This window comes from Notothenia rossii (genome assembly GCF_949606895.1).
Source record: "Notothenia rossii genome assembly, chromosome: 2".
NCBI lineage: Eukaryota > Metazoa > Chordata > Actinopteri > Perciformes > Nototheniidae > Notothenia > Notothenia rossii.
The window spans coordinates 80,711,946-80,739,775 of NC_136904.1; the positions used below are offsets into that span (position 1 = coordinate 80,711,946).

Sequence of the window (27,830 nt, forward strand, 5' to 3'; positions counted from 1 at the left end):
TCAACTCGGCCACGCCGCTTCACGGTATGACTTGCTCTCTTTGTTCCAGCTCAACGCTAAGCTGCTTTGACGTGTAGAAGACAAAGACACCACCTGGTCCACATCACTGACTATAAGTGAACAGACAATAGCCAAATGGTCCCATACATGCTCTCACACACACACACACACACTCCATAGACAACATGTATATACCAAAACAATATCTTTTATTTGTAGTCCATCAGCACAGCCCTGGTAGGCTATTCTGCACCAAAGCCAATGGAGAAACACATGACAAGCTTATACAATAGAGAAAAAGAGAGGAAGTCAACTGGATGGTAAGCAGTACGTGTTTACAGTTCTGTGTCTCACTCTGGACACCACACCCGCCTCACTACATTTTTACCAGATCTACCTAGCTCTAGTTGTATAATACCTGGCATACCTGCTGTGGTATTCAGCCACTCCTGTCCCATTCTGCTGACCTTTAGGGGGGATTATTGCTTTGGGAATGATTATTACCCAGAGTCAACAAGAGTCGAAACAAAACAGAGACACAAGAAGAACACACATAGCACATCTGGGTATTAGCAGTATTATTCACGCTGGCGAAAGTTGAGTCCTGAAAGATTTGGAGCACCAAGTCAAATGAAATGGACTGGGGATTATCATTGTGCTGCAAAGCTGCCAGGATCCTCACGCTTAATGTGTTGCTCTTAATGGTAAACACAAAGAAAGAAGACGCTTTCTGCAGACGGTCCATGTTTGTGCTTTTTTAATAATACTATTATCTTAATGAGGTCATAGTTTGGTTTGTTATACACTGGAGTTACAAAGGAAATTAAAATAGACTAAAATTCGAATAGCCCACCAATGGTAAACAGTACAGTATTTTTAGGGGGCATTCCTCCCCCAATGAAAGTTGGGCAAGAGGAGTTGAGAGGTCACTGATAGAATGCCTATACATACAGACACATACATACATACCACACAAACATACAGTCTGTCAAGCACGCACACGCACTCTCACACGTATATACTGTACAGAAACAGTCAAAACAATGGAGCGAGAGACAAGATGGAGTTCCACTAAAGTCTTCACAAAGCACAAATTCTTCTTATTCCTTTCTCTTGTTCCATATCACTTTCGTGACAAATTTGTTTTTTTAATTTGAAAAAAGTAGACATATACTGTAGCATTGCCACGCTGACTTTGAGTTAGGTTGATTCCATTTGATGTTGAAAGTCATCTTTATAGTCAGATAATCAAAAAACACAAGAACATTGCGAAATTGATGCACAACAATCCCATACATTCTTAAGTTCATGAGTTAAAGTTCATGAGTTCAAATTCAATGTTCTTGTGGCAAAAGTACTCCAATCCTGTTTGAGTCTACCTTGGAATAGTTCCCACAGGAGGTTACTAGGAGACCGGTTAGCTCCGTTCTGTTCGCTTCTCAGTACATCCTGTCTCCTTTTACACCTTTACTCGAGTCCATCAGAGTTTTCTCCACACCCTTGTGTTTTGTCCAAGAACATTCTACATACAAGTTTTCTGTTGGATTAGAACATTCCGGGGCCCGGACTGAACCCCATGTCCATGTCACGAGGCCTCATCTGACCCCCCATCATCATTGTCTGCTGTGGGGGGCCGCCCATGCCCTGCAGTGACATCATCATGTTCGGTGAGCCACCAGGGCCGGGGTGGGCCATTTGTCTCCCCTGCATCATCCCTCCTGGACCCCCAGGAGACATCATCCGGTGCTGGGGGCCCATCATGCCTTGGCCCATGAATCCTGGGGGCCGCATTGGGTTGTGGCCAGGGTTGCCCATTGGCATGTCTTGGGGGCCCATTACCCCGTCAGGACCTCCTGGCATCCCCCCCATCCCCTGCATGGACATCCCCATCCTCGGTGGGCCACCACCCATCATACCCTGCATGGGGAAACCAGAGGGGTGTGGTTGTTTCCCCCCAGGGTTGTCCCCCCCACCTCGGGGGAAGTAAGACAGAGTCTGGCTGGGCTTCTCTGACGGCATTATCCTGGACAGGTCAAACTCAGGAATGCCGGACGCTCCCGGCCGCATCACCTCATGAAGATCTGCTTCACTGAACCCACCCTGCATGCTGCTAAACTCTGGCCCTCCAGGGTTATTCGGCTTGCACATACCCCCATCACCCCCTCCCCCGTGAGACATGTTCCCCATTCGTCCTCCCATAGGTCCTCCATCTCCCTGGAATCCCATTGGATGACCAGGAAAACCTTGTGGACCAGGACCATTGTGCGGGGAGAAAGGTCCCTGATGGGAAGGGGACTGCGTGAGGGGGTAGCCCTGGCCTCGGTGAGGATAACCCATACGTCCTTGGGGCATCATTTGGGGGTTTCCCATACCGGGGTCTTGGGGATTTTGTGACATCATCATGCCATGAGGCATCATGCCTGGGCCCATATTAGGGGCATTGGGAGAGGGCATCTGTTGGGGCATCCCATGTGAGAGAGGCTGGGATCCCATTTGATTCATTCCCAGAGGACTGAGGGCAGACATTGGTCCAGGGTTTCCTGGTCCCATCATACGAGGATTTCCTTGGTGATTCATAACCATACCTGCATGCAAGAGAAAGAGTGATTATATATTCGCAACATGCTCTTTAGAAGAAGATCGAAGTGAAATAAGTATAAATATGGTCCAAGGTGGTTGAAAATGAACATACAAATTAAACAAACAAAAGATGTATCAGATGTCTTACCATTGTTATTCACCGACGGCAGGTTAGGTGAGCGAGCCGGGGGCGAGTCGTCATCAGAGCTGGCAACAGTCTTTATAGCGTCATGATAGAGCGGGGTCGAGCTGGGCATTGCAAACTTGGACATGCGTGACATCATGATGGAGAGGGGGTTCTGGGAGAGAGTTGGCTCAGGGGGTATGTTGTACGGACTGCCAGACGGGACATTGCCTGGATGTGACATGGAGCCAGATGGAGCTCCTGATGAAGGAGGGGCTGAGGGAGGGCCGTTACCACCTAGAGGATGGCAGGATGAGAGAGAGAGAGGACTTTTCATTCTCTGTAGATTGTTTTTTTTATCTGTGATGATGTGTAGTGTGTGTGGTAGTTGAGGCTCAGTGAGATTAAAATGTTGTGCCACAAGAGGGAGCTACTGGACCAGGAGCCAGCCAGCCCCACCCCTCATACAGATGTGTAAGCTTCCTTTAGAGGCACTTGATGATAAATACCCTCCACAACTCTTTTATTAGTGCTTTTCAGTATTGTAGACATATTCGGATTCAAAAGGATTTAAAAATGGAGCCGACATGTTTCATGGGATATTTACCACCACTTACATTAGTGACTAAAATGCAATAAAAACTAATTCAACATCAATTTGATATCAACTCAAATCAATCAAAAGCTAAATATTAACTTAATTAAATTGAATGAGGATACACAGAAAAACTATTCAAATCAATGGCAATTCAAAAAGGACAAAAGTGGAGATAGAGGGGATGCTGAACACAGATAACAATAGAAAAACGGTTTTACCTTGATCCATGCCTCCCATCATGTTTGGTGAGGTGATATTCAGGGGAGGCTTGCCCCCCTGAGGCTGGACTCCAGGACTCTGCATGGGTGGTTTTGGTGAGGATGCCCATCCTGGAGAGGGGTTAGGAAGAGACGGAGACCTCATATGAACAGGAGAGGCACCAGCTGATCCCATCATGGAGTGGGGGGATTTCATTGGTGCTGAATTTTGTTGAGGTGGAGGGGCATTCGGGCCGGTGGGACCAGTGAGCATGCCAGCCAGCTGGGACGGAGTCTGGGGGGATTTAAGGTTTCCAGAGGGAGAGCCCATCATGGGGGACTGTACTTGCCTCAAAGGAGGGGACTTAAGAGGGTTGATACTTGGAGAGCTCCCCCCTCCTGCTTGGACATTCAGATCTGCTGGCTTGCGGCCCCTCTGACCTTGTGAAGGGCCACCACCAGGGGGGAGGTGGTTCATACGGCCATTGCCTCCTGTTGGTGCAGATCTGTGGTCTGGACCAAAGCCTGGGTCTGTATGTGGACCCCTCATTCCTCCTGGACCCCCGGGGAAGGGCCGCCCAGGCCCCATAGGAAAGTCTCCTTGTTGCTCGGAGAAGGGAGGGCCCGGCATTGGTCGGCCATGTGGACCCATGTTCTCCATTTGAGGTCCTCCTCTCATTCTCATGATCTCATCAGGACTCATATTCATGGAGGGATCTCGTAGCTTGGAAGGGTGCATATGAGGTCCTGGCCCAGGGCCGGGCCCCATGCCAAACTCAGGCCCCATTTCCCTTCCCCCCATTCCCTGGAGCCTAGAGGATGGACTCATAGGACCATCCCCGGGCATTCTGGGAAACATGCCCATGCCATTACCAGGTTCCATACCACCTCTTTGGTGCCCCATCATTCTCTGCATGTCCATCATCATGCCTGGAGGGAGGCCCTTCTCCCCCCCCATACCTTGGTGAAACATTGCCTCTTGAACTGACTGAGGATTTGGGAAACGTTCACCACGACCCCCTGGACCAGCAAACATTGGCCCGGGTCCTCCAGGGAAACCTCGTGAATCTCCCATCCGGGGTGGCATGTCGTCAGGCCAACCCATTCCAGGCCTGGGGGGTCCGTCCATCTCAGGGTTCATCATACCAGAAAAGCCAGGCATCCTCTGCATATGTGGGGGCATACCCCTGGGGCCGGGGCCAGGACCAGGGCCCATGCCCATGCGCTCCTGGTAGTGCTCCGGTGGTCCACCTGGTCCTCCCCACATCTCCCCAGGGCCCATCTGGTAGGGAGGCGGGGGTCCTCGCATCATCCCACGGGGACCATGGGGGTGCATCATCATGTCTGGAGGAAGGGGCCGGTGTTGCATTTCTTGTTTCTTCCTTTTCTCTTCATAAAACTCTTGCTGTAGCTTTAACCAGGCCACCTGTTCTGGGGTCATCTGATCCCCGTCTCCACAGCCCACTGGACCCCCCATGTGTGGACCCATGTCATCCTGTGGGAAGGGGGGCATGTCCCTGGGACCATGGGGTGGACCATGTGGTGGGCCAAAGGGGGGACCTTGGGGTCTGGGTCCTCCTGGCCCACCTGGTGGTCCGAGACTCTGAGACTGCGCCATCATAGCCTGCAGAGGGCCTTGCTCAGATCTACGCGGGGCACCGTCAGGGCCTCCATCATGGGGTCCTGGATGGGATTGTGGGGGCCCGCCTGCTGGGGCATCACGGTCATCGGGGAAGAGCATGCGCTGAATATCGCGCAGGGTCTGCAGGGAGCGCTGGCGATGCTCCAACTGTTCTTGGGACAGACCCTCTGTGTTGGCCTCCATGTTCAACAGCTCCTGGGCCAGCTGCTGTTGCTGCTGCTGCTGCTGGGGCGTCAGACCTGCTCCACCAGAACCTCCACCAGAACCTCCACCAGAACCTCCACCAGAACCTCCACCCTGCCCTCCTTCACCTACTGGTGGAGGGTTGAGGCCTGCCTCAGGTTGGGTGACGGGAGCCTGGTCGACTGGAGCTATAGCGTTACTGGGGCTACTGCAGGGAAGATTTTTGGATTCCATGCCTGCAGAGGACGGCCCTTCCTGCGTGAGAACACCGGATTGGCTCCCTTGGTTTGAAGGCTGGGGGGGCGCTGGCTCTGCCATGCCAGGTAAGGACGGCTTGGATCCAGGCTGGTGGCTCTGATCTTGGGCATGGGACGGGGGCTGCTGGGGAGGCTTGGAGTCATTTCGGAGGGCGCTTGCTGCATTGTTCTTTAACAGAGAGGGACAAAGTAAGGATTAGATTTCGACACTCTAATGCAAGAAAGCATATATATATGTGTGTGTGTGTGTGTGTGTGACGTGTAAAAAACGTAAGTGTGTCTTTACCAGAAGGTGAGCTTTGTCCTTGCTGTTGGAGATGTTTTTCATGTGGAAGGCAATGATGTTTTCTGTATGGCCAGTTCGAACTGCATCAGCCGCTCTGAGGACGAAAAGGCAGACAGACAGATATCAGTCATCAGAAACAATAAACACGTGTGTGTGTCGGTGTGTTTGCCCTTTGAGAGAAGGTGAGCCGGATGAATGAGTGCTAGATTTAACCATGAAGGTAAAACCAAGGACACACACTCTCTCACACACACACACACACACACACACACACACACACACACACACACACACACACACACACACACACACACACACACACACACACACACACACACACACACACACACACACACACACACACACACACACACACACACACACACACACACACACACACACACACACACACACACACACACACACACACACACACACACACACACACACACACACACACACACACACACACGATTTAGGCTATAACTGGGAAAGTTGGGGGACGTAAGAGAAGTGGTGGGAAGCAAGCATACTATACACACAAACAGCTGCAACAAACATCAAAGACAACAACAAGCACTGATGACAGGGGCACAGAGATACACTTCAGGCAATTGACATTGTTAGTGATTCTATTTAATTTTAACTGCAATTCCACAATGGGTTTCACTGTGGGTGTATGTTTTGCTTATGCAAAAAAAAAAAAAGGGTTCAAATAGAGAGATGATGATTTAATTATCCTGCCTAAATACAAATATTTTAAAAAAGGCATAAAGATGAGCTAGAAGTAAATACTCATAACTAAACAACGGGGATGCATAATATGGATTTTCTTTCAGATTCCTTACTTGTTGGCCATCTCTGTGGTGAAGACATAAACGAGTTTTGTGGGCGGTTTCTGGCCGCCGGCAGGTTCTGTTGTGGAGCTCTGGCCTCCCATTGTACTGTGGGAAGGCGTGGAGGAGCGACTGAGTCCGGCGTTGGAGGTAGAATGTGAGACTGAGTCCTGGGGCTTCACGTCACTGGAGTTACAGTCTACAAGGACACAACAGAGCAGAGTATTAGGACCAACACGGGCCTATGGGTAATGCAGTTCTACTGAGGAGCTGTCAGAAGTCAAGTTGATCAGCGCAGGGACTGCTATGCATGCTTGGATGCACACGTTAACACACTTACTGAAGAATCCTTTGTCATCTTCGTCACTTTCTCCCCCAGAGCACCAGTCAGCTCCACTGTACGGCTGCCTCCTCTCCGCCACACACATCCTCTTCACCCTGCTGCTGTCTGCACACACACACACAACCACCAGTGGGCCTGGGTTTAACTATGTTTTTAAGATGCCATCTGACTGTTGCCGTTTGTAGACGAAGAGACAACCAAAAACTAAATGTACAGCACTTTTTTTTTAAATAAAGTTATGAAGCGATACATGATAAAAGGAGCACAGCAAAGACCAACCAGATGCATTGCAGCAACAACAACACAAGCACTGCAGACATGATTCTATTTAAGCACTGTAGTTGTATATATGCCGAGCCATTCAAAAGCAGCTACTAGGGACTCTTAAAAACATGATACAAAAATTGCCCCCTTAATTAAACTACTTTACAATTCTGGTGAGAATAAAAACCTGGTTCCAAATAGTCTCAGAAATTGTAATTAATCCTCAAGATTGGCTGTAGCACTTCACAAGGATGATGTAACAATGTCTGACAGCATTCAGAGAGGATAAGATAATAATGATCGATTGCTACCTTAGCGTGGTTCTTACCTTTCTCCTCACTCGTGGGCGTTCCGCTCTCCGGCTGATCGAACGACTCCACCGAGGTGCTCCTCTCCCTCTTGACTTTAACCTTGGAGCTGGAGCCAGAGGTCAGGCCCTGGCCGTTCTTCAGCCCCATGCCCCCCGACACATTCTGCGCCCCTTTGGAGCCAAGGGTTTTGGGGTCGCAGGGGGAGGGCTGTGATTGGCTACCAGTGCTCCCTGGTTTACTCTGATTGGGCATTTTAGAGTCCATCTGGGTGGCAGTGGAGGGGGACATGACGGGAGGCGAGCGTACCATGGCCTCCGTCTTAGGTTTAGGGCTGATGGACAGAGGAGAGAGGAAAAGATAATGGGCAAAATTAATGGAGAATAAAGATGGAAGAGGTCTTTTATTTTCCCCTTTTTCTTCTTTGGAACTGTTAAACCCAATGCTATTACGGCGTAAGAACACTGTATAGGGTTATTGGGAATTCCTTTTGCCCAGTTAAACCTGAAGGCTGCAGAGACACAGCCAGGCCATGTAAAAAATGGCTGCTGCTTTCTAGTTATACGAGCCTTTGGTTGAGGCAACAGGACACATCCAACTGGCAGAGAACTCCCTTACCACACCCTAATCTCTCTCTCTTTCTCTCCCACTCTTGCACACACACACTTGTACATGTAGCATGAAACAAATGCCAAAATGTCCAAAAAAGCACAGCCGCAGCTCTGCACACTTTGTACATTGTATGTACATTCACAAAGACACACAGTTAGTAGAAAAATAAGGCAAAGCTCAAATGTTGGCAGTCCAGACAGCTGTTTCCAGAGGATCCAGAACCATGAGTCAGCAGGGGAAACTTCCAACCTCAGTGTACTCTCTGACCCTGGGACAGCTCTGGATCACGCCTTCAGAGCTTTCAGGTAGCAGAACGGAGTGAAGAGGCTGATCTTAGATCTGCTGCATTACTTTCACCTACAGAGGCTTTCTAAACAGCACAGGTAGCACAAGCCTATAAGACGTTGTTTCACTGCTCACATCTTGCCATGATAGCTAGTGTCGACACTTTTAAAGAGGAAGGTCTCAGCCTTTAATCGATGCGTGTGAAGATTGCACATTTTCTCAGATTAACATGAGCTTTATCCAGGTCATCCGATTCCCACAGAAAATAAAAACTTGCAGGCTTTGTAATATAAAGCATTCAGACACAGGCCATTGTTTACCGTACGGGGATAATAAAAGTGTGACAAAAAACAAATGCTGCCTTAGAGCCACGCCTGAAGTCTTCTGCATCAGCTTTTTAAATGCCAAACCCAGCACATTTTGCAACTTGCAACGAACAAGGTATGAGTTTCACAACATACACTGGGATGCACTCAGCACTCTGCAACCAGCAATCAGCCAATGGACGGCCTAACTTGGCATGTTTACATGGCTAAAACGCAAGAACACATTACGTTTTGAAAGAAAATGTTTCCATGATTACAAGTAGTCTCTTTGTTTTTGTTCAAGCATAGACCTGCCATTTATTTTTTTACTTCATTCAGTTTTGAACAGAGGGTTGCGTGTTTGTATCTGTTCTCTCTTCCCAGCTGTTAGTAAACACTGACAGCTAATGTTTATTCATTTCTCGACACTGAGATGATTTATTTTAAGTTTATGTCTGTACTGGACATAAGCGTGTGCTTCCTCAGTAAACCATGTTTGTGGAAAGACAGGACTTCAGTCATCAGCTGTTAGTAGTCCATAATAACAGTGGGTAGAATTAAAACCTGATTTAGTGTCACAATACAGGATCTCAGAAGCTCAAACACTCGAACCATGCTGGAGCCACTCACCTCTGCGTGTTGGTGGATGGAGAGTTCTTCAGCCTATTGGAGTGCATTGATGGGGCTCCCAGGACTACAGAACATGGTGGAGTGATGAGCTGGTGTGGACTGCCGGTGTGTGCGAGCGGCGCCTTTGCGCGCACGTTCCTGGAGCCAGGAACAGGATTCCCGATGTTCGAGAGGTTTCCGCGGCCGTCCTTGGCCTCCTCTCGCTCTTTCTTGCCTCGCTCCTTCTTGTTGAAATGTGTCGCTGCTGTACCTGCCGCCGCTGGCCTCTCCTCTTGGACCTCCAACATTCTCTCTATGTCCTTGTCTGTGAAGGTGTGTGCGCGCTCGTCTCTGTATGTTTGTGTGCGTGTGTGTATGTGTGTGTAATGCGAGAGAAAGTGTGTAAAAACAATAACAAGAGTCCAGGAGTCTTTTCTTGTTCGCTGTGTAACTAAATGTATGAAACTCCCCCAAGGGGGCTTTCAACGGCCCTTGGGCACACTGTGAAGAGAGAGCGAGAGAGAGAGAGAGAGAGAGAGAGAGAGGAAAAATAACAGTTAAAAAACTGGAGAGCGGGCCAACAAGCCTGAAAAAGTGACACCAACCCAAAATCTTTTTAGTATCATCTATTTGTGTAGGCTTGAAAGGTGGTTGTTAAAAGTAGTTTTCTCTTTCACAGTAACTTCGGTCAGATTCAATTCATATCCGGAGAATGGATTCACATTTTGATAATTTCCTAACTACCTGTATTGCTATCAAATAGAACAAAACATTGTTCGATAGCATTACAATGATGACTCCGGCAGCATTATCTGCATCTACACCGTTTTGGAAAGAAAAGGTTTGTAACATACTGCCATACTGTTTTATAGAGCTCAACAGCTAAAATGGTTAAAACAAGCTTAGTTTGTAGTTTATATGTTGGGTATAAAGTCACAAGACAAGACATGATCTATTCAAGCACCATAGTTTCTTCAAAAAATTCATGTAAGGGCCCCTATTGGAAATAATAGTTTTATTGTGTATATAAAAAGATGACTATTGGATAATATTATCATCCGATTTTAAACCTCTAAAACATCAACACTGGTAATGGCCTGACATCTGTAACCAATCATCTGTCAGGTTTTTTTGTTTTTGAACCTCTAGAGGCTTTGGGTGTGATATTGCATACATTATATAAATACCAGCACTAAAATGCATCTGTAGCAAACAGTGAAGTGTGTTGGAGGGATGGGGGAGATAGTATGGCGGTCTCAACTACCACTGTGTGTCTCCGCTTGTGTGTTTGTAGCATGAGAATCCTGTTTGAGAGAGCAGCCCAGTCAGTCAGATTACATTGTCATCCTGAAAATATTTAGGAGCTCTTCCAAAAACACTCAACATTGTAACTGGCTCCAGAGTTGCCCTGGGGAGAAGGAAGGAGGGAGGGAGGGAGGGAGGGAGGGAGGGAGGGGGAGTGAAGGGGGGGTGTTGCTGGGAACCAGACAGCATACACAGACTCCCCGCTACAGCAGCAACACTCGTCTCTCGCTGGGCTACAGGAGGAGTGATTTACAACTCTCAGGGCCCTCAGATCACTTCTGCACGCGAGCAGAGGCCGGCTTCTCCGCGGGGGGAAGAGAGGGGGGGGGGGGGGGTACAGAGGAGCCTTGTGTCTCCAAATTACACTGATTAGACTAACCTTTAAATATAAGAATAGACTTTCTGACACAGCAGTTGGGGCTTTTCAGAGAAGCAATGGGCTGACTATTGATTGCTAGACTGTGATTTGACTCCGTGTTTATTTACAAAAGAACTGCTTGAAAAACCTCTGTTCTGGTGAAACCACTTTTTTGCATGCTTTGAACAAAACTGTGGAAACAACGGCCGCACCAGAAATCAGATATTCTTCAGCAGTGATGTGCAGCGCATTGAGATCAACAGACATTCCACACGAGGGCTCAAACTATGGACCGGGTTTAAATGTTCAAAAGTTAGTGTCTAAATAACTTCCTACCGTCAGCAGAGCAGAGGTATTTTAGCTCAGATCAGTACGATGTTGGTAGTTGGAGCAACATTTCGAAGTAGGACAGGGAGTGAGGGAAGATGTGATGAGAAAGTGGAACAAACTGCTATAACACTGTCCCCAAGTGCTCAGTAATATCACACAATTGCTTATAGTTGTGCTTTTAAATTGAGAGAATCATTTAGTGTACGTAAAGGCCAGGGCACACAACAAAGTAGTCCACGTCAGGGGAAAAAAATGTCTATAGCTATTCCAACGGCTTCATTAGAAAGGAGGGGCGAAAAACTTGTCAACAAGGAGATGTGGATACACTGACATATTTAACAAGGGCTTTGAACTAGTCTCTCATTTTCAAACTCAAAATAATGTGTTAAGAACTAAAACAGAGAGCTCAAGACATAATATTAAAATCCTTCTTACTTTAAGAGGGTGTGAACCTAGGATTTTTTGATTTCCACTATTTGCAGAAGTCAACAATTTTTATTCCAACATCAAAAAAGTTCTGCTGGATAGTTTCAGATGCTGTTTGAGCATGTGAAAAGCACATTGTTTGAAGCATAGTGCCGTGATGGTTCTAGGTGTTTTGTCAAGCCTGCTGTGGTTAATGTGGCTGCGCAGTGACCAGGATGAAGCACCACAGGGGCCTTGAGACATGATGGCGGTCCGTCGAAATCCTCCGAAAATATACTCAGTTAACTAAAAGGAGATCGCAGAGAACCAGCCTCCTCCCTAATTCAGCCCTTACCATCATGTTTGCCCTCAAGGGCCAAACCTGAAATCGTACACAAATGCGTGTAATGTGAGAATGTACACGCATGCAGACGCAAACAGCAGGACCTGTCAATCACCTGTTCCCTCCAATCACACGCTAACGAGACACTAATTGGGGAGCTTGCTGACATGACTGTCATAAGTAACGCACTGACACACAGATACACTACAGCCCACTGAGCGTGCACACACACACACACGCACACACACACACACACACACACACACACACACACACACACACACACAACACAACTGCGTAGAGGTAATCACAGAGATTTCTCTTCTTCTATCTCCTGAAAAGAAGCTGACCTGTCTATCACGGCACACACGAGGCGCTGCAGTGCATGCTAGTTAATGGGAAAACGGTATAATGAGGCTCTAAAAATGAGCTTCTTGCCTCTGATATAAATACGAGGATCCACATGAAAAGAGGGCAGAAAATAGTTCAATTCAATTAGATTTGGGTTTTTGCATTGCGGGTGGCACTTAAAGAGAGCATTTCATTTCATGCTTATGTAACAGCCGTCGCCCGCTGGCTGAGTCCAGTGTGGAGTAGACCTGCTACGTCACCCAAGTTCCTCCGAAGGGGAGATGGGAGGCGTTTCAGTAGAGTATCCCTGGTATGGTAAGTGAAGGTGTGTGAATGAGAGGAACGTTGACCATGCTGGAAACAAAATCCACTTGAATTTAATTTTTGAATGCATTAATAGTATAAAGACTTTATTTTAAAATGATAGGGAAAACACACAAGTGCAAACACACACCAACTCAGTCCCGCTGTTGGCTGTCAAAGGCCCTGCTGATGTTTCAGCCTTATTTATGCAAATCCCATTTTGCAGTTCAGTCACAATGGAGTGTTGCTCTCTCTCGCTCTCTAGCTCCCCTACGCGCTCTCCGTCTGCTCGGCCTCCATTTCAAGAATTTAGTCCATTATTTGTTTAGGCCTACATCAGACACATTATTTCCAACTCCCCTCACAGTTTTCTGCAAGAATATACAAAAACGCACAGCCCATCAGCCAGGAACCATGCAGTCTGGGGAAGCGGCAGCCAACTCTCTCATACAAAAGCCTTTCAATCTATTTACACAAGGCACAACTTATGGGCACCCAATATTCATTCAAACTAAATGACGACATATGAAGTCTCGAGTCAAAAGTTTTGCAACAAAAACCATTAAAAAGAGGGAGATGGGTCTGTACTCTAATTTGTGTTCAAAAGCATCCACAGGTGGTAATAATTAGATAATGGTAGGTTGAAATGTGTACTTTGAAAAGAATCCTCCCTCATCAGTATCTTGAGAGCAACGTGATCAAAAGCAGGAGACGAAACTGTTTAGTATTCCCACGAGACACTACAGTGTTTGCTTTTCATTTCACTCGTGATAGGAATCATGCATTATACCTAGTGAGGGTCTAACATGCCTCAATAAAGTGAGCACAATTGACCAACACTGTGTCGGACAATTTGGTCCTTCATTTTATACTGAATATAAAACCTTCTGGTGTGCAGGAACTACTTTTTCTGTATTTTAAGAGAGCTGAGTAATTAAGCCAGTTATATGACTCATGAAGTTAGCAAACTCTAGGGACTGAACAAACACAGACATCACACGCAGAGCATATTGCATAGAGGATGAGTATGTCTGACTGTCTATCTATGTATTAAACATTTCATTTGTATGAGAATGAATGTGCTACTTCTTTCTTCTTGAAGTTGCAGAGGCTAGCATCATCTTGATTATTATTATTACACCAGTTCCAAACCTTTTTTATTTTCTCAGTTATTGCTTTGGTAAAAACATATTGCTTTAACAGCTAATAAGATAATAGCAATCCATTATTTATTGTGCAGGTATAAATCAAGTAAAAAGCCCAGTTTGTCCGTGTGCATAACCAGTTTCTTTACAACAACCAGTTTCTACACATACCTTTCGGGCTGCTAGTGAAGAAGTAACTGCAGAAAGCATTACATGTCCAAAGCGACTTACATACTCAATACTGTGGGCAATTTTGGGGTGAAGCGTCTTGCCCAGGGCCACAACGACATGCTGACTGCAGTGGGGTTTGAACCCGTGACCCTCTGATACCAACACCAAGGCTCTATCCACTGTGCCACACGCCTCCCTAAGCAATACACTACAAAAAGCAAGACTTCTGCTGCCCTCCAAGCAAAGCTTCGTAGGACATCCCACAGCACCCTGGCTGAGGAGACACCTGCATGCTCACCTGTTGGGGGGGCTCCCTGAGAGCACTATCACATGCCACACCCTGCAGATAGCACACGTGACTCACGCTCGGTACATACAGAATGTCAGGAATGCCAGGTGTCACTAAAGATAGAGCTGTGACGCCACAGATGTAACATTTCCCATGATTCATCTACCATGACAGGCAAGGCCACTGCACCAGGCACAGCACGAGTATGACTGAGTTCCAAGCCACGCAAATATTAGCAATTCAAATGTTTACATTGAACTGCACACAAAGTACACAAAGTACATATCCACACAGGTTTTCTCTTCTATGGTATGTTTTAGCATTCTCAAGATACATTTTGTGAGGAGATTGTAGGGTGGACAGTTGGTGCCATCAAACATTTTTACACAATGAGAATTTTGATACACAATGTGGATTTAATATTATATGCAAAGGTAAAGGCTGATTGTAAAACGGAGACAGTGTGGTGAGTTCAGAAAATGACATCACTTTACTACAATGCAGCATTTCAAACTATGAAGGGATAAATCTTGTCTCATATCACGAAAGATAAAATATGGATACATTGTCTCCCTACCCTTCACTCAATCTGCTGTCTTCCCGCTGGTCTTTCTGTCCTGCATTAGTACGACTCTCACTCCCCCACCCCCCGGATCATCCTCTCCTCTGGTCCGCAGACGATGCCCCTCCATCCCCGGGGAGGCGACATGTGTGTAATGTCACATTTTGTCATATTGTCATATCATATCGTGGTGACAGAAGCCTCGCCGTGTCCATCACATTGATGGAAGTGGCAATGAAAACAGGAGGATGAGATACAGGGGGCTGTGATACAGATTACCCGGAGGAGGAGGGGGGATTATTACACAAGTCGCTCTCTTCACAGAGAGTGCGGGTGGGTGTCTGTGTCTGAGACACACACGCACACACACACAGCTGACTCACTAGTGACACATCTGCTGGCGTAGCCTGGGCACGGAGCCATGTGTGGCGGCCAGCTCCAGCAGCAGGACTGGCACTCAGCACTCCGCCTCACACACTTCACCCTGCTCCTCCATCTCTGTCCATCTGCCCTGCGTCTCTTGATAAGTGGGTGTGGCTTGCTTTTGCACACACACACACACACACACACACACACACACACACACACACACACACACACACACACACACACACACACACACACACACACACACACACACACACACACACACACACACACACACACACACACACACACACACACACACACACACACACACACACACACACACACACACACACACACACACACACACACACACACACACACACACACACACACACACACACACACACACACACACACACACACACACACACACACACACACACACACACACACACACACACACACACACACACACACCTTTCTACTCTCTACGAGACAAAGACTCCATAACCTGCAAGAACAATTTGCCATTATTTCTAAATACAAAAGAAGCAATGATACAAGTTAGGGGCTTTCCAGTATCGAATGGTTTTAGTACAATAGAGGTTAACATTTGGTTGTAAGAATTAAAAGGTAAACGTCACATTTAGGTTGCATATATTGCAACGTTTGGAATAATAACAGACTTAATAGCAGCATTTCACTAGGTCACATTGGTCAATTTCAGACAATTAAATTGATATTTCTTTAAATTAACTACTCGGCTCGTCTCCGGATAGCTGAGAAATGAAAGCCAAAATGAAAAACCATGTGCAGAAATGAAGTATTACTTGTAAAGTTAAACACCTACATCATTTGCACATCTTGAGGCAACAATGTTTCTTCTCTATCAGGAACATACAACCATGCTCTCTTCTACTTGAAGTTATGACTTTGCATCCACATTGAGTTTCAACTGTTAGCACAGCAAACCCCTGACCACTGGAGCTACAGATAGACCAGGAGTCTGCTTCCCCGTCCTACTGTGAAGCACTAGGGTTGTATGTATCAGCTGTAAGAAGAGGACTTCAAAGGTCGTACAAGTGAGGCCCCGACAAAGGTTTTCTCTAAGGATCTCCATTTGGAAGGATGCCTCTCTCTCTGACTTGTGGCTAAACAGAAACTACATTTCCTTAAGAGAAACTGCGCTGCCCTCTGTGCAGACCCCTTCTCTTGACAGTGCTCTCTGGTCCGTGACTCCCTCCCTCCATCCTGGCGGTCGCTCCCACACTCTAGCCACATTCCTCCTCTGCTCATGCTGGGAGGACGTCTCCCTGTGGCTAAAAGCATTGTGGGAAATCCCAACGAGCAGGCCCTTAAGAGGCCGACTGTAAAGTGTTAAGGAGGCTTGTGTTTCTCTGTTGGTGGTCAAAAGGATCTTCCTATAGTTGTGTTACACACTTAAACATGAATGTTATTAATTCTCTTATGCTAAACCTCCCAACTAACAGCAGAGAAACATCAAATACGCAGCTAGTCAACACAAGCTACAGCGAGCAGACCCTCCATTTATGGCTCTTGGGATATTTGGTAGGAAAGGAATGACATTTTAAGATGTGCAGCCCAAATTATTTTTCTCATCAATTATTTGGGTAAATCACTAACACAAACAAGGTGACTTTGTCAGACCGTGTGACACAGTTCAGGCATCTCCACTGACCTGGCATGACATCAAACAAGACCAGATATATTTTACTCAAAGCAGAACACTCAAAGACACACACAGTATGCAAAGCATGCACCGTCTCCTCTTCTATCCAACAACAAAACGATCACTCTGGGGAGAGTACGAGCCAGATTGTGTCCCTGAATTACCCCAGTTTTTAATCGGGTGTCATTCCCATGGAATTTTAAAAACACACTGGCAAAGACCTGCCCGATTAGATATACAGGCACAGAGCAATATGCGCGCACATACTCATAGCATTACACATGGAAATACTCACATGCGGCGGTAGTTAGCCGTCCTAGTAATGTCTGAGATGCAATGAAAGCTGCTCTGCAAGTTTATAGCATCTGCTCTTCTCTTGAGTCTGAGCTTGCGTTCCTGCGAAACTGCTAATGGTCTGCAACAAGAAATGTTCACCTAGCTATTAACCACATGCTAATATGCTATAAACATTTAGTGTTTAGCCCATGACACACAGGTAGAGATGCCCAAAAGGTCAAAGTAATCTGCCCATTCATCGTGATATAAGGGTCACTCATAACGCCTTGTCTTCTCAGGAGAAGAGATGATTAAGCTGCACAGCTGCACGGTTGTTAAACTCTAGGAGAGGCTTTAAAACTAAGTGTTGCAATATTTGAGGGGAAATATGGACTTTTTAAAATCTACATTTTTACCCTGTGTGTTTTGGAGCTTCAGATTGTTTTTATACTATGTTCAGGGTGTGAGAGGCAGGGAAACTACATTCACTTCCTTTGCTTACGAGCACGAGCAAATGGCTCAAATTAATTGACAGTGAGCCAAAAACAAACGTGAAGGACGAATGGGAGATGTGTGCAGTTCAATTCTAAGCTGTGGGACCCTATTCGGAATTCATGATTTTCAAATGATGTGAATATGAGGCACATCCCGCTCTAGGCCATCCAGAACTAAACTGTAGAAGCAGAAAGGAGGGAATGTTGATTTCTCTGCCCGACAGACTGCAGACACATCCCTGCGACTTTGACAACACACTGCCTCCAATTATCTGCTCCACATAATCCAATATGAAAAAGCCACCAGAAATACACCAACAATCTTATGAATCCACAACATTACCGAACTGTAACACTCAAGGCATCACATAGGATGTTAGCATCAGTACTTTAGGTACTACATTTCACCGGGAGGTCCCTGCCAATCGCAGTGATTGACTGATTTCATGTAAATGACTACGATATGTTATTTGTGGATTTGTAGACTGTTTCTAAAACGTTTGTCAGCTTTTCAAGGTTCTGCAGTTAAAGAAAAACGACTGTCAAAATGGCTGAGAAGCAACAATCTCTGGTGGTTACAATTTAACTAAATCTAATATTAACCAATGTTAACACTGTTAGTAGTTTAATTTGTTAAAAAGCCACTACTGTATACCCTACTCTACTACTACCAAATACTTTTTGCGAAGCACTGACACATACAAGGCATCACTTATCAGGAGCTCAACCGAAGAATATAAAGGATTGAACATACCAGAAGTTTCTTCCCACAAATCACTTGATAATAATAATTTGACACAGCAGATGGATGCTTATCAGTGATCAAATTAAAAACCCAAGCTCAATGGATTGTGTCACATGGAGCACATGTTATGGGAAATTGGAGCGCAAGTGAGTGAATATATTTTTTAATAACTTCCTGTAGATTAAGTGGAGAAATGTCAACTTAAACATCACAGCCTGATAGAAGATTTCTCTCTGAACCACTGCGGTTTTTATTGTGCCACAGTGATACATTAGACTTTGCTAACTCCAAAGAGTGAGTCTGGAAGCTAAGGAACTCAGGCAGTCTGATCACAGATAGCTGAGGTGATTGCAGGTCAACATGGCCCCCAGGTTCCTCCTGAGAGCCGCTGTTTGAGAGGACCCTCCCTGCGGGCCTGGAGGAGCAACATGTCTGAGCAGTAACTGTCAATCACAGCACAGAAACATGAAGGCAGAATTATAGGTACATTCTGACTCAGCCAGACACGTCCCCGAGGATCCGGTGTGGGCAACAATCCACACAAAGACTGAGACCTCCTACACCAAAAAAAGATATGAACTGCAGCCAGTAGAAAAACCCATTCATATTTAAAGCTGTTAACGTTCGGAAAAGCAAACTAAGCTTTAAAGATGTACTATTAGAGGCTGGTCCATAGAGACTTAAGACATTTCTTTTAAAAAATGCTGTCTTCCAGCCTTGTGTGGCCAATTTCCTTTATTTTTCTAAATTATCTTTATTACATTAGTAAAAAGTGATGATGTTTCTTTCAAAAATTCTGATATCTAAACTCAGGGTTCTGGCTAATATCAATCAAATAGTGGTTTACTTTTTTTTCCAGTCCAACTGAGGAAGACATGCCAACCGCACAGCAACTCATAACTGAATTGACTCAGAAATTAAAGGTGGAGTAGGTAAGTTTGAGAAACCGGCTCGAGATACACTTTTTGTTATATTCCATGGAATGCTCTTAACATCCCGATAGCAATGAATATCTGAAGTGCTTTGACAAAAAATCCATTAAAAAATGTCATCAGTGGAAGCCGTATCGCTGTAAAAAGCACGACCAATCATATGAGCCAGCCCGGCTAAAGTAACTGGATGGCCTACCTGCCTGTCAGCCTTCCATCTGTCCACACACTTAGCTCGTGCCCTCATTGGTCATGTGCGCGTTCGTGTGTGTTGGAGGAGGGGCTCTGTCAGGAAGTGGCAGATTTGTTCCGGCTGTGTATTTTCAAATTCTAGCGCACTCAAGCTGATTTCTTCAAAATGACCTACCCCACCTTTAAATGTTTTTAAAGTCATCAAAGCTTGTATTATGCCCTCAAACTGTAAGTTGAATCTAGTAGTTCTGAATCCTCTTCAACAAACGGAGGAAAGAAAAGGGGACTTGTGTCAAGCCTTACTTTCTTGGACCTGGAAAACAAATGCAAAAAAAAGGGAAAAATACCCTCTATTAATACCATTTTTGAATCTCTTCTCTTTCTTTACTGAATTCACATGCTCTGCCGGCAATATCAAAGTTAGTTGACTGTAAAATAAATTGTACAGAGCATTTGTATATGTTATATATAATAGCTATGTCAAGGCGTGTTATTTCCCTTGCAATACAGCAATAATCCAACATCACTCTTAATTCCCAAACAAGATACATTTGCAAACATATCATAGTTACTGTACTTTGAAGCCTGGCTATTGTAAAGTCATTCAGCCGATTAACTAAATGATTTTATAATTAATTGTCAATTGATATCTCAATCAAAACAAAATCAGGTTGTTGATGCTTTTCTTCGCTGAATGTAAATACTCCTTAGGACATAAGACAAGGTTTGGAACAATAGATGAAACAAACACTTGGGTCTTATTAACTGTGTGAATGAGGAGCCTCCTACCACCCACTACACAGACGATAAGACAAACTGCCTTTCACACACATCGCTCTATGTCATACGCAAGCCTTTGCGAGTTTTAATTAGAAAACCCATGAAGCAAACAAGTGCACGGAAACATGAGAGGCCAATACACAGAGGAGATAAATAAATCCTTTGCTGCTTTACATCAATTTCCCTGCGTCCTTTCCCTTAATGTGGTTTTGGGTTAGCACACTTCGAATTAGATAGCAGATAAATAAACAGTGTGGACAGCGTTCTCAGGGAGAGCGGCCTGACGGTGGTGTGTCCTCAGCGTGTGCAGATGTGAGAAGAAGACCAAACATCGCACTGATAATCCGAAAGCAGTGAGGTCCTTTTCCTCAAGACGCATCCCTGAGCATCAAGAGTGGCCGTGCAGAGGGAACTGCTCTACAATTCAACGCCTCTCATCAGACTGCAGATATCAATGCAGGCACGGCCATAGATAAATGTCAAAGAGATAGGGAAAGGCGTTAGGAAGAGCCTGTGCCCGCATGCTTACTGTGTCATCAGAGCCGATTAGGACTATGATTTTAAGTGTTCACAGACGTGAATTATGATGGAAGAAAATTTGATCAGTTTAAAAATAAATTATAGGGAGGAGTATGACTTAATTGTGAGAAGACGACAGACCAAATATATTTAATTAGTTCTGCTTTCCTGATTTCTACATGTTGTGAATACAAATATTTGCTTTACTACTACACCATGGCTGTGCTAAAAATCCCCACCCTTTTCACAAATGTACTACTACCTTAAATAGAAACATAGTTCTGTACTGTGTGGTAAAACATTTAGTATTAGATTTCCAACCATTGCTAATCATTGTCATTTTGCATGTGTGGGGTGGCTTGAGATGTAATTAGATAGAGTACGTATTTCTACATACTTGTAAAGCATTGCATTCAGGGATTCTTTGCAGAGAGTATTGCTATTTTTCGTTCCCTTTTGGGTGTATCCGACAGGTAACCTGCTAAAAGGTTTTGAAAGAAATACATGAATTGACGGGTCCGGGTTTAGGTAAAAAGGAAATCAGATGGAATGATTGTGCAGCTTTTCTAACATCTAAATATGTTTCCATTATGAAGCATAATCAGCCAGCATGATTTTTGTACTGTGAAAGCCGGGAACTGTGGCGCAGAATGTGCACAGCATTACAACACCCATAGAAGCCGTTAGAAAAAGAGGAGGAGAACCCAGCTTAAAGCAGGGTCAAAATGAAGCTTTGAAGTGAGTGACTATGAAGCCTGTGTTTTTAATCACTGGTCAGGATGCATGACTTTTATTAACAGGTTCGGCTCCAGTCTGGGTTCGACTTGGAGATAATTGCGGGTCACAGGTCGTTTCCTGTGCTGAGGTTAGTGGGTGCGGGTGTGCAAAACTAGTCCTGTGAAGGATTCTGAAATGCATCGTAAACAGGGAAATATGTTGGATGTGTTCCTGCCATGTTTTATGGTATTTGGATCTTCTACAGTTATGCTTACAGAGAAAGTAATAAATACATTGGGATGAGAGAACAGATGTGCAATCTGTCCTGGATATATGTTTTCGGAGAACAGGGAAGAAGTGTACGTATGAAAGAAACTCTGTGATAAAGTGTGAAAAAAGAGAGGTAAGAGTTGAGCTGGGTTACCTCAGAAGCCCCCCTGCCCTTTCAGCAGGGCCTCATATGGAGAACCAGGCCTCAGGTCCCCTGGGCACTGATGTCTGCTCCCCTCGACTCCTCCCAGTCAGCCACGGAGGCTGTGCAGGAACCTGGATGGCCCACTCACGACACCCTACAGCCACAAGTCATTCACACCTGGAACAGAGGGAGACAACTTTGCTCATCGGGTGAAAAACAAACAAGCAAATGGCAAGGAAAAGCACTCAGTCACCCGTGTTGACAAGACCAACATGAAGCAAACACATAACCAGCGCAAAGCCTAGGTCATTAGGGGCTACAGTAACCGTGTATACTTGCCTTTTTAACCCAGACACTCATTTATACTTCAGTTATCGACCGGTGTGCACATAAGGGACTACAAAACAGCAAATGATACTCTACCAAGAGCTTCCTGGCTTCTTTGCATCCAAGACTACTTTGTCCTCCCAAATATCAACTGTGGGAGTGATATAATGGCTCTTTTTTTAGCACCTTTGTAATGCAAAGAAAATAGGGTAGGAGTAGTGACCATCGAAAGGATAAATATGAAACAGCTTGAAGACTATGCAACAGATAGACGTCGTGGCAGACGGCAGTGTTGCCTAGCAATTGAAGAGACCAGAATCCTGAAACAGGAAGGTCTGCAGTTCAATCTCAGTAACTGGCAGGTATGCTTCAAAACACTGAAGCACTACCTGCTATCCCTGCTATCACCAATGATAACAGCATCAGCTCAAATGACTAGAATATAAAATGCAAGAATGCATAATATTTATCCTCACATTTTGAAAACATTATGGGAATAAAATGCTGGATACATACAGATAATATATTATTGAGTCCATGCAATGTGTGTGTTTAAAAAAAAAAAGGAAACATCAATGACAAAGTGACTCATACCATACGGTTTTCTTGTTCTGAACATTTCTACACCTGTGGATTTTGTCACTCACAATTCAAGTTTTAAAAAGATTGTTAAAACTAAAACACTGAGCACATTCTTTGCTCTGTTGGTCTTGCCAAGTTAACACAGCACAATGCCACACAAGTTACTCACAAACAGGCCTACTCGAGGAAGTCGTCCTAAAATACACACAGGCACCTACAAACCTAAAACTCTGCAAATAAACGTAAAGCTCACAACAAGTACGGAGACTACACTTCCCCCCTGAAATCTCAGCGCCTCACTGGACAACTCTTGGCGGACAAAGTAATTCCATGGCGCTTGAAACTCCAGGAACTTTTTTTTTCTTTTTCCTAAAAGAAGTTGTTCCTGTTTCGCCAGAGAGCTGGGGGGGAAGGGAAGACTTCAGCACTTGCATTCATGGAGCGTCGGCCAGCGCAAACAAAGTCTTCCCCGAAGAGGGAGGCACTGGACGGCGGCTCAGAGCGAGAACAACGACGTCGGCCACAAGCACACACAAAACGAGATTCATTATATGGCTTTGTGTGCTAATAAAACAATCCGGGCCCTCCTTAGGTAAACGTTCATTTTCAAGTTAGCTCCGTTCACAATGTAACAATTAAATCGCTCGGCAGATGATAGGGCTGGTCGACACAATCAGCAGCCGAGGCCTATAATCTCGCTACGCGTTTATAAATCATATCAAACACATTTTTAATAAAACAATACAATACCATTGGCGTGGTACTCCCGAAGAATGCAGAACATGCATGCTGCATTGTATCCTTTTTTCATTTTCACCAAGCACGGGCGGTCCTCCAGTATAATGGGGTAAAAACCAATATTTCTCCGCGGGTTTTACACCATGCTGAAAACATCGTGAATAATCCGCTTTTGGTGCACTGTAAAAAACGGCATTTACGGTGGAAAGGGTGCTCACTGTCTGCCAGGCCAGACACGACGTGGGTTTAGCTAGCCAGCCTTCGGGGACAGAGGCAGAGAAGAACGGATACCGGAGTGAGATGTCCCCGGGAGGAGGACCCGCGTGTGCCCGTTGCCAGGAGGCGAGCTGTGGACCGACACTTTTCACCTGGAAACCAAGAAATAAACACTCACCTGGAATGCTAGCTTAATTCTCCGTTTTCCTCGAACGACGGATTCATAGCGTACACTAATGAAATCACAACATTATCACGGGAACATTATAAAATAGAAATATGTCTCCCCCCTTTCGCCCGAGCTTTCCAGTGGTCCTACTCCATTACATCCCAGTCAAGATTTCCTGTCGTCTCTCCACCCCCCTCCGTTCCAGCGCGATGGTTTAGCCCGAATTCTAAGTAGCAATTCTAGGTCAGGTCTGTGTGCCAGTGAATGTTACTGTCGGACAGCAGCGAGACACCAGCGTCCACCCAATGTTAAACGGTAAACACTTAAACATTTAACACAGGAGGAATAACCAAAATGTTTACATATATTTTTAGTCAATACACTCTTGTTGTCTTTGTGGAGACGTCGAACGTACCCTTATGAAAGCACTTGGGAGTAGTTGACAACACACTCGAGGAAGTTTTGACAAAGTTGTAACCTTATTCTTACTAACTGGGCTCCCATGGAGACCTCATTACTTTTTGTCAATATTTTTTTTCCAATGACTTTGTATTGTTGTAATTTTTAATAAGATACAGTCTCTACGTAGGCTATTTTATTCTTCTATTTGTTGTTGCTTGTAGAATATTGTTTTAATGTTACTAGTATGGGTGTTGAGTAGCCTGAAACAACAGCTTTGAAGAGCTGAGAAAATAACTTAATCAACTGATTTGTTGATTGACATGAAAATAATCTGCACATTTTGATAGTTGATTGGAAATAATTTTTTCTCTATAGTTCCAGTTCCCCAATAATGAGATGCTGCTCTTCTTATGTGAAAGTGATCAGTACATCTCTTGTCTGTGTCCTTTTTTATTAATGTTGCTTCTCATAACATAGATGACAAAAATGGATACATTTAACAAGAAAAATAATGGGCAGCTTTATCTATAATCGTTTGTAGCAGCCGGCTGTTTACACTGCTGACATTTGGCATTGTGTGGAAATCCGTTCTGGGTTTTTTTTTTTTTTTGTCCTGATGTTTTTGTCTATTAATAAAGCTGTACATTTGGCAGCAGCTGTATCTTGGGCTTTTTTAAGAAACACTCACTTAGCAGCATAGATGCATTTTTCGGACAGGAGTATTAATGCACTTCCATGAAGTTGGGGGAGTCACACAAAGGAAAAGAAAGGTTTAAAATTTCAAAGCAGCAGGTTCCACATTTTCGCTCCCAGCTGGCATTGTCTACTGAATGCTGGGATTTTCACCTCTGCACACATTTGTCCATGTTTTTTTGCAAACAATCCTACATTTCCCACAATGCACCCTTCCTTGTATCTATCAGCCCTGCCTGGCAAATGGCCATGTCTTTTAAACTCCACCTCCAGCTTGTTACACAATAGTCCTCAAATTCAAGCTGAGATACCCCTGATGAAACTGACCTTTAGTTGAGGGAAACATATTGATGGAGTTCTCTTTTAAGCCTCTAACTTACATATTAGTATTTGTATTTTGTACTGCATAAGTCAAATACTTGCTGGGTTCATAACCAAATCATCCTAGTTGTGGTAGTAATGATGCAAACGCTAACCAGTCAAAGACAATTTACTTAAACAAAGAAGAATGGTGATAGAAGAAAAGGTATCTTTATTGAATAGAAAACCCTGTAAGCGTTTACATAAAAACACCAAGAAAAACAGTTTAAAATGTGAATATACCACAGAAGGATGTAGCTGTGTTGCTAATGATTTGCATTGTGTTTTAATTAAATATGTATTATGTCCTTAAAGGATGAACGCATTTGTGATGCACTTGGTTTACCCATGTCATTTTACAAGAACAAAAAACTATAAAAACGACATATAAGACAAATCAGTAGGGTAAAATATTTCTCCAATATCACTGGATCGTCTTTATTCAATTTCTTTAAGCAGGGTTACTCAATGGCATCCAGTTGTAATAGTGTTCATGATGCGCAAAGTAGCTAATGACATTAAAGAATAGACTGATGCCACTTGATAAATAAAATGAGGTTCCCCTGCAGCACACACACTCTTATCAGACTATCACAAGCCTCAGAGGAAGAGTGAAACACTCAGAACATGGTCCTTCTCAATATTTAATCAAGATACATTTCAAATCTAACCCAAATGTATAATCGCGACAACTGGGGATTTGAATGAATTGGTGTTTAATTGCACACACTATTAGCTGGCCTGATTGTGTGTGTGTTTGTGTGTTCTTGTACTTCTCTGGGAACTGATTCAGACTGTCAAAGTGAAGATGTTTTTGAGACGTCCTTCTTTAAGAGACTGTTTGAAAGCGAGTGCTCACTTTTATGTGCGCACACGGCGGTTTAAATGTTCAAGGACATAATCAAGAGTGTATTATATATTTTATAGTTAGCAACAGGGCTCGCTCACAATTTTCTAAATTAGGCCCATTGTACCAGCCTTGCTGTAACTGATTTGGTTTCATGTTCTGTGCTTTTTTCCCCTCTCGTAGAAGTTTGGTCAATAAATCAAATGGCAAAATATTATAGAATATCCAAAGTTGACATATTAATTTTGCAGGCTTTGTCACATAAATTGTCTTAAAACCCAAGAATACAAACATAGACAACGTATAAGCTGGGATTGTTACATTTTTGAAGTTTTGACAACTCATTTGAATCTCCTTTTCCGTTGACAAGCTCTTTAATTCTTTGTGAAGCTAATAGGTTATGTGGTTTGTTTGAAAAACGTTTACTTTACTTTTTAGACGTTAGTATGTGCTATGTCTCACAGCATGCATTGTTCATGGCTGCAGAGCATCGGCAGTGTGGAAGCATTTTACAGCAGTGAGCGTTGTGGGACACACACTTAAGACACAAAATCATGGGCTGCATACTTGTGACTTTTGACAAGCAGGCCATGGCTACGTTGGACGTGTTTGTGCATGCGAGCAGAGATCAGTGACACACCACAAAGCTCTGTCTCTCTACACTCCCTACCTCTCTTGTTATGTGTGTTAGTGTGTGGGTGTGCGCATGTGTGTATGATAAACCCCACTAGTGGAGTAATAGTAGACTGGCAGTATTCCCAGACAGGGTTGCATTAGACATGCACACTCGCAAAGCTCTTCAGGTCGATGTTCTGGCTCTCCAGCACTGCAACTCTCTGGCATGACTAACACAGAATACTTTGGATACGGAAACTGGAAAAACAAAATCCGAATTCGGCCCAATGTTGCATTCAAACAACTGAAGAATCCTATTTATTGCACTGTGAGTGTGTATGTGTCTGCCCATCTGTCTGCCTGCATGTGTGTGTGTGTTTAAGCAGGACACCAACATTGACTATTCACTTATCATATTACCATCTGCATTATTTAAAGCTTCGATAAACAGTCTTATGCTTTGGAGACACTCTATAGACACAGAGAGGAGGGATGAGGTGGTGGGGTTTGAGATGCGTTTTATTAATAGAGACAGTAACTCTGACAAATTAACAGGTAGAATATTAACTAAACACAGTCAAACTGCTGGCCTTAGATCAGTGGTTGAGGGGAAACTGGGATGCCTGGTGGGTTTAGGGTACAGGTTTATGCATCTTTGTGGCTCCTGTGATGGCCCACAACAGCCTACAGTTTGTTTATTAGCAGATTTGCTGGAGGTCCTGTGAAGAATTGGCTGGGTTTTCCAAAATACTGAGACAGTGAGC

The 27,830-nt window shown here is 44.6% G+C and overlaps 1 protein-coding gene across 3 annotated transcripts; it reads right to left on the reverse strand.

Moving 5' to 3' along the window:
• Positions 1-188: 188 nt before the first annotated feature.
• Positions 189-24,404, reverse strand: bcl9 (BCL9 transcription coactivator). Of its 3 annotated transcripts, none has more exons than XM_079663964.1 (10): positions 24,159-24,404; positions 22,127-22,294; positions 9,451-9,930; positions 7,639-7,952; positions 7,044-7,151; positions 6,716-6,902; positions 5,868-5,961; positions 3,521-5,750; positions 2,729-3,001; positions 189-2,585 (listed from the first exon to the last, which is right to left on the reverse strand). In XM_079663964.1, the coding sequence occupies exons 3-10, from the start codon at positions 9,735-9,737 to the stop codon at positions 1,546-1,548; spliced, it is 4,533 nt and encodes a 1,510-aa protein (XP_079520090.1). In that variant the 5' UTR covers positions 9,738-9,930; positions 22,127-22,294; positions 24,159-24,404; the 3' UTR covers positions 189-1,545. The 3 variants fall into 3 exon arrangements, with proteins under 3 accessions (XP_079520090.1, XP_079520091.1, XP_079520092.1); XM_079663965.1 differs by lacking the exon at positions 24,159-24,404 and adding an exon at positions 23,777-24,122; XM_079663966.1 differs by lacking the exon at positions 24,159-24,404 and adding an exon at positions 23,196-23,380.
• Between the last annotated feature and the right edge of the window lie 3,426 nt (positions 24,405-27,830).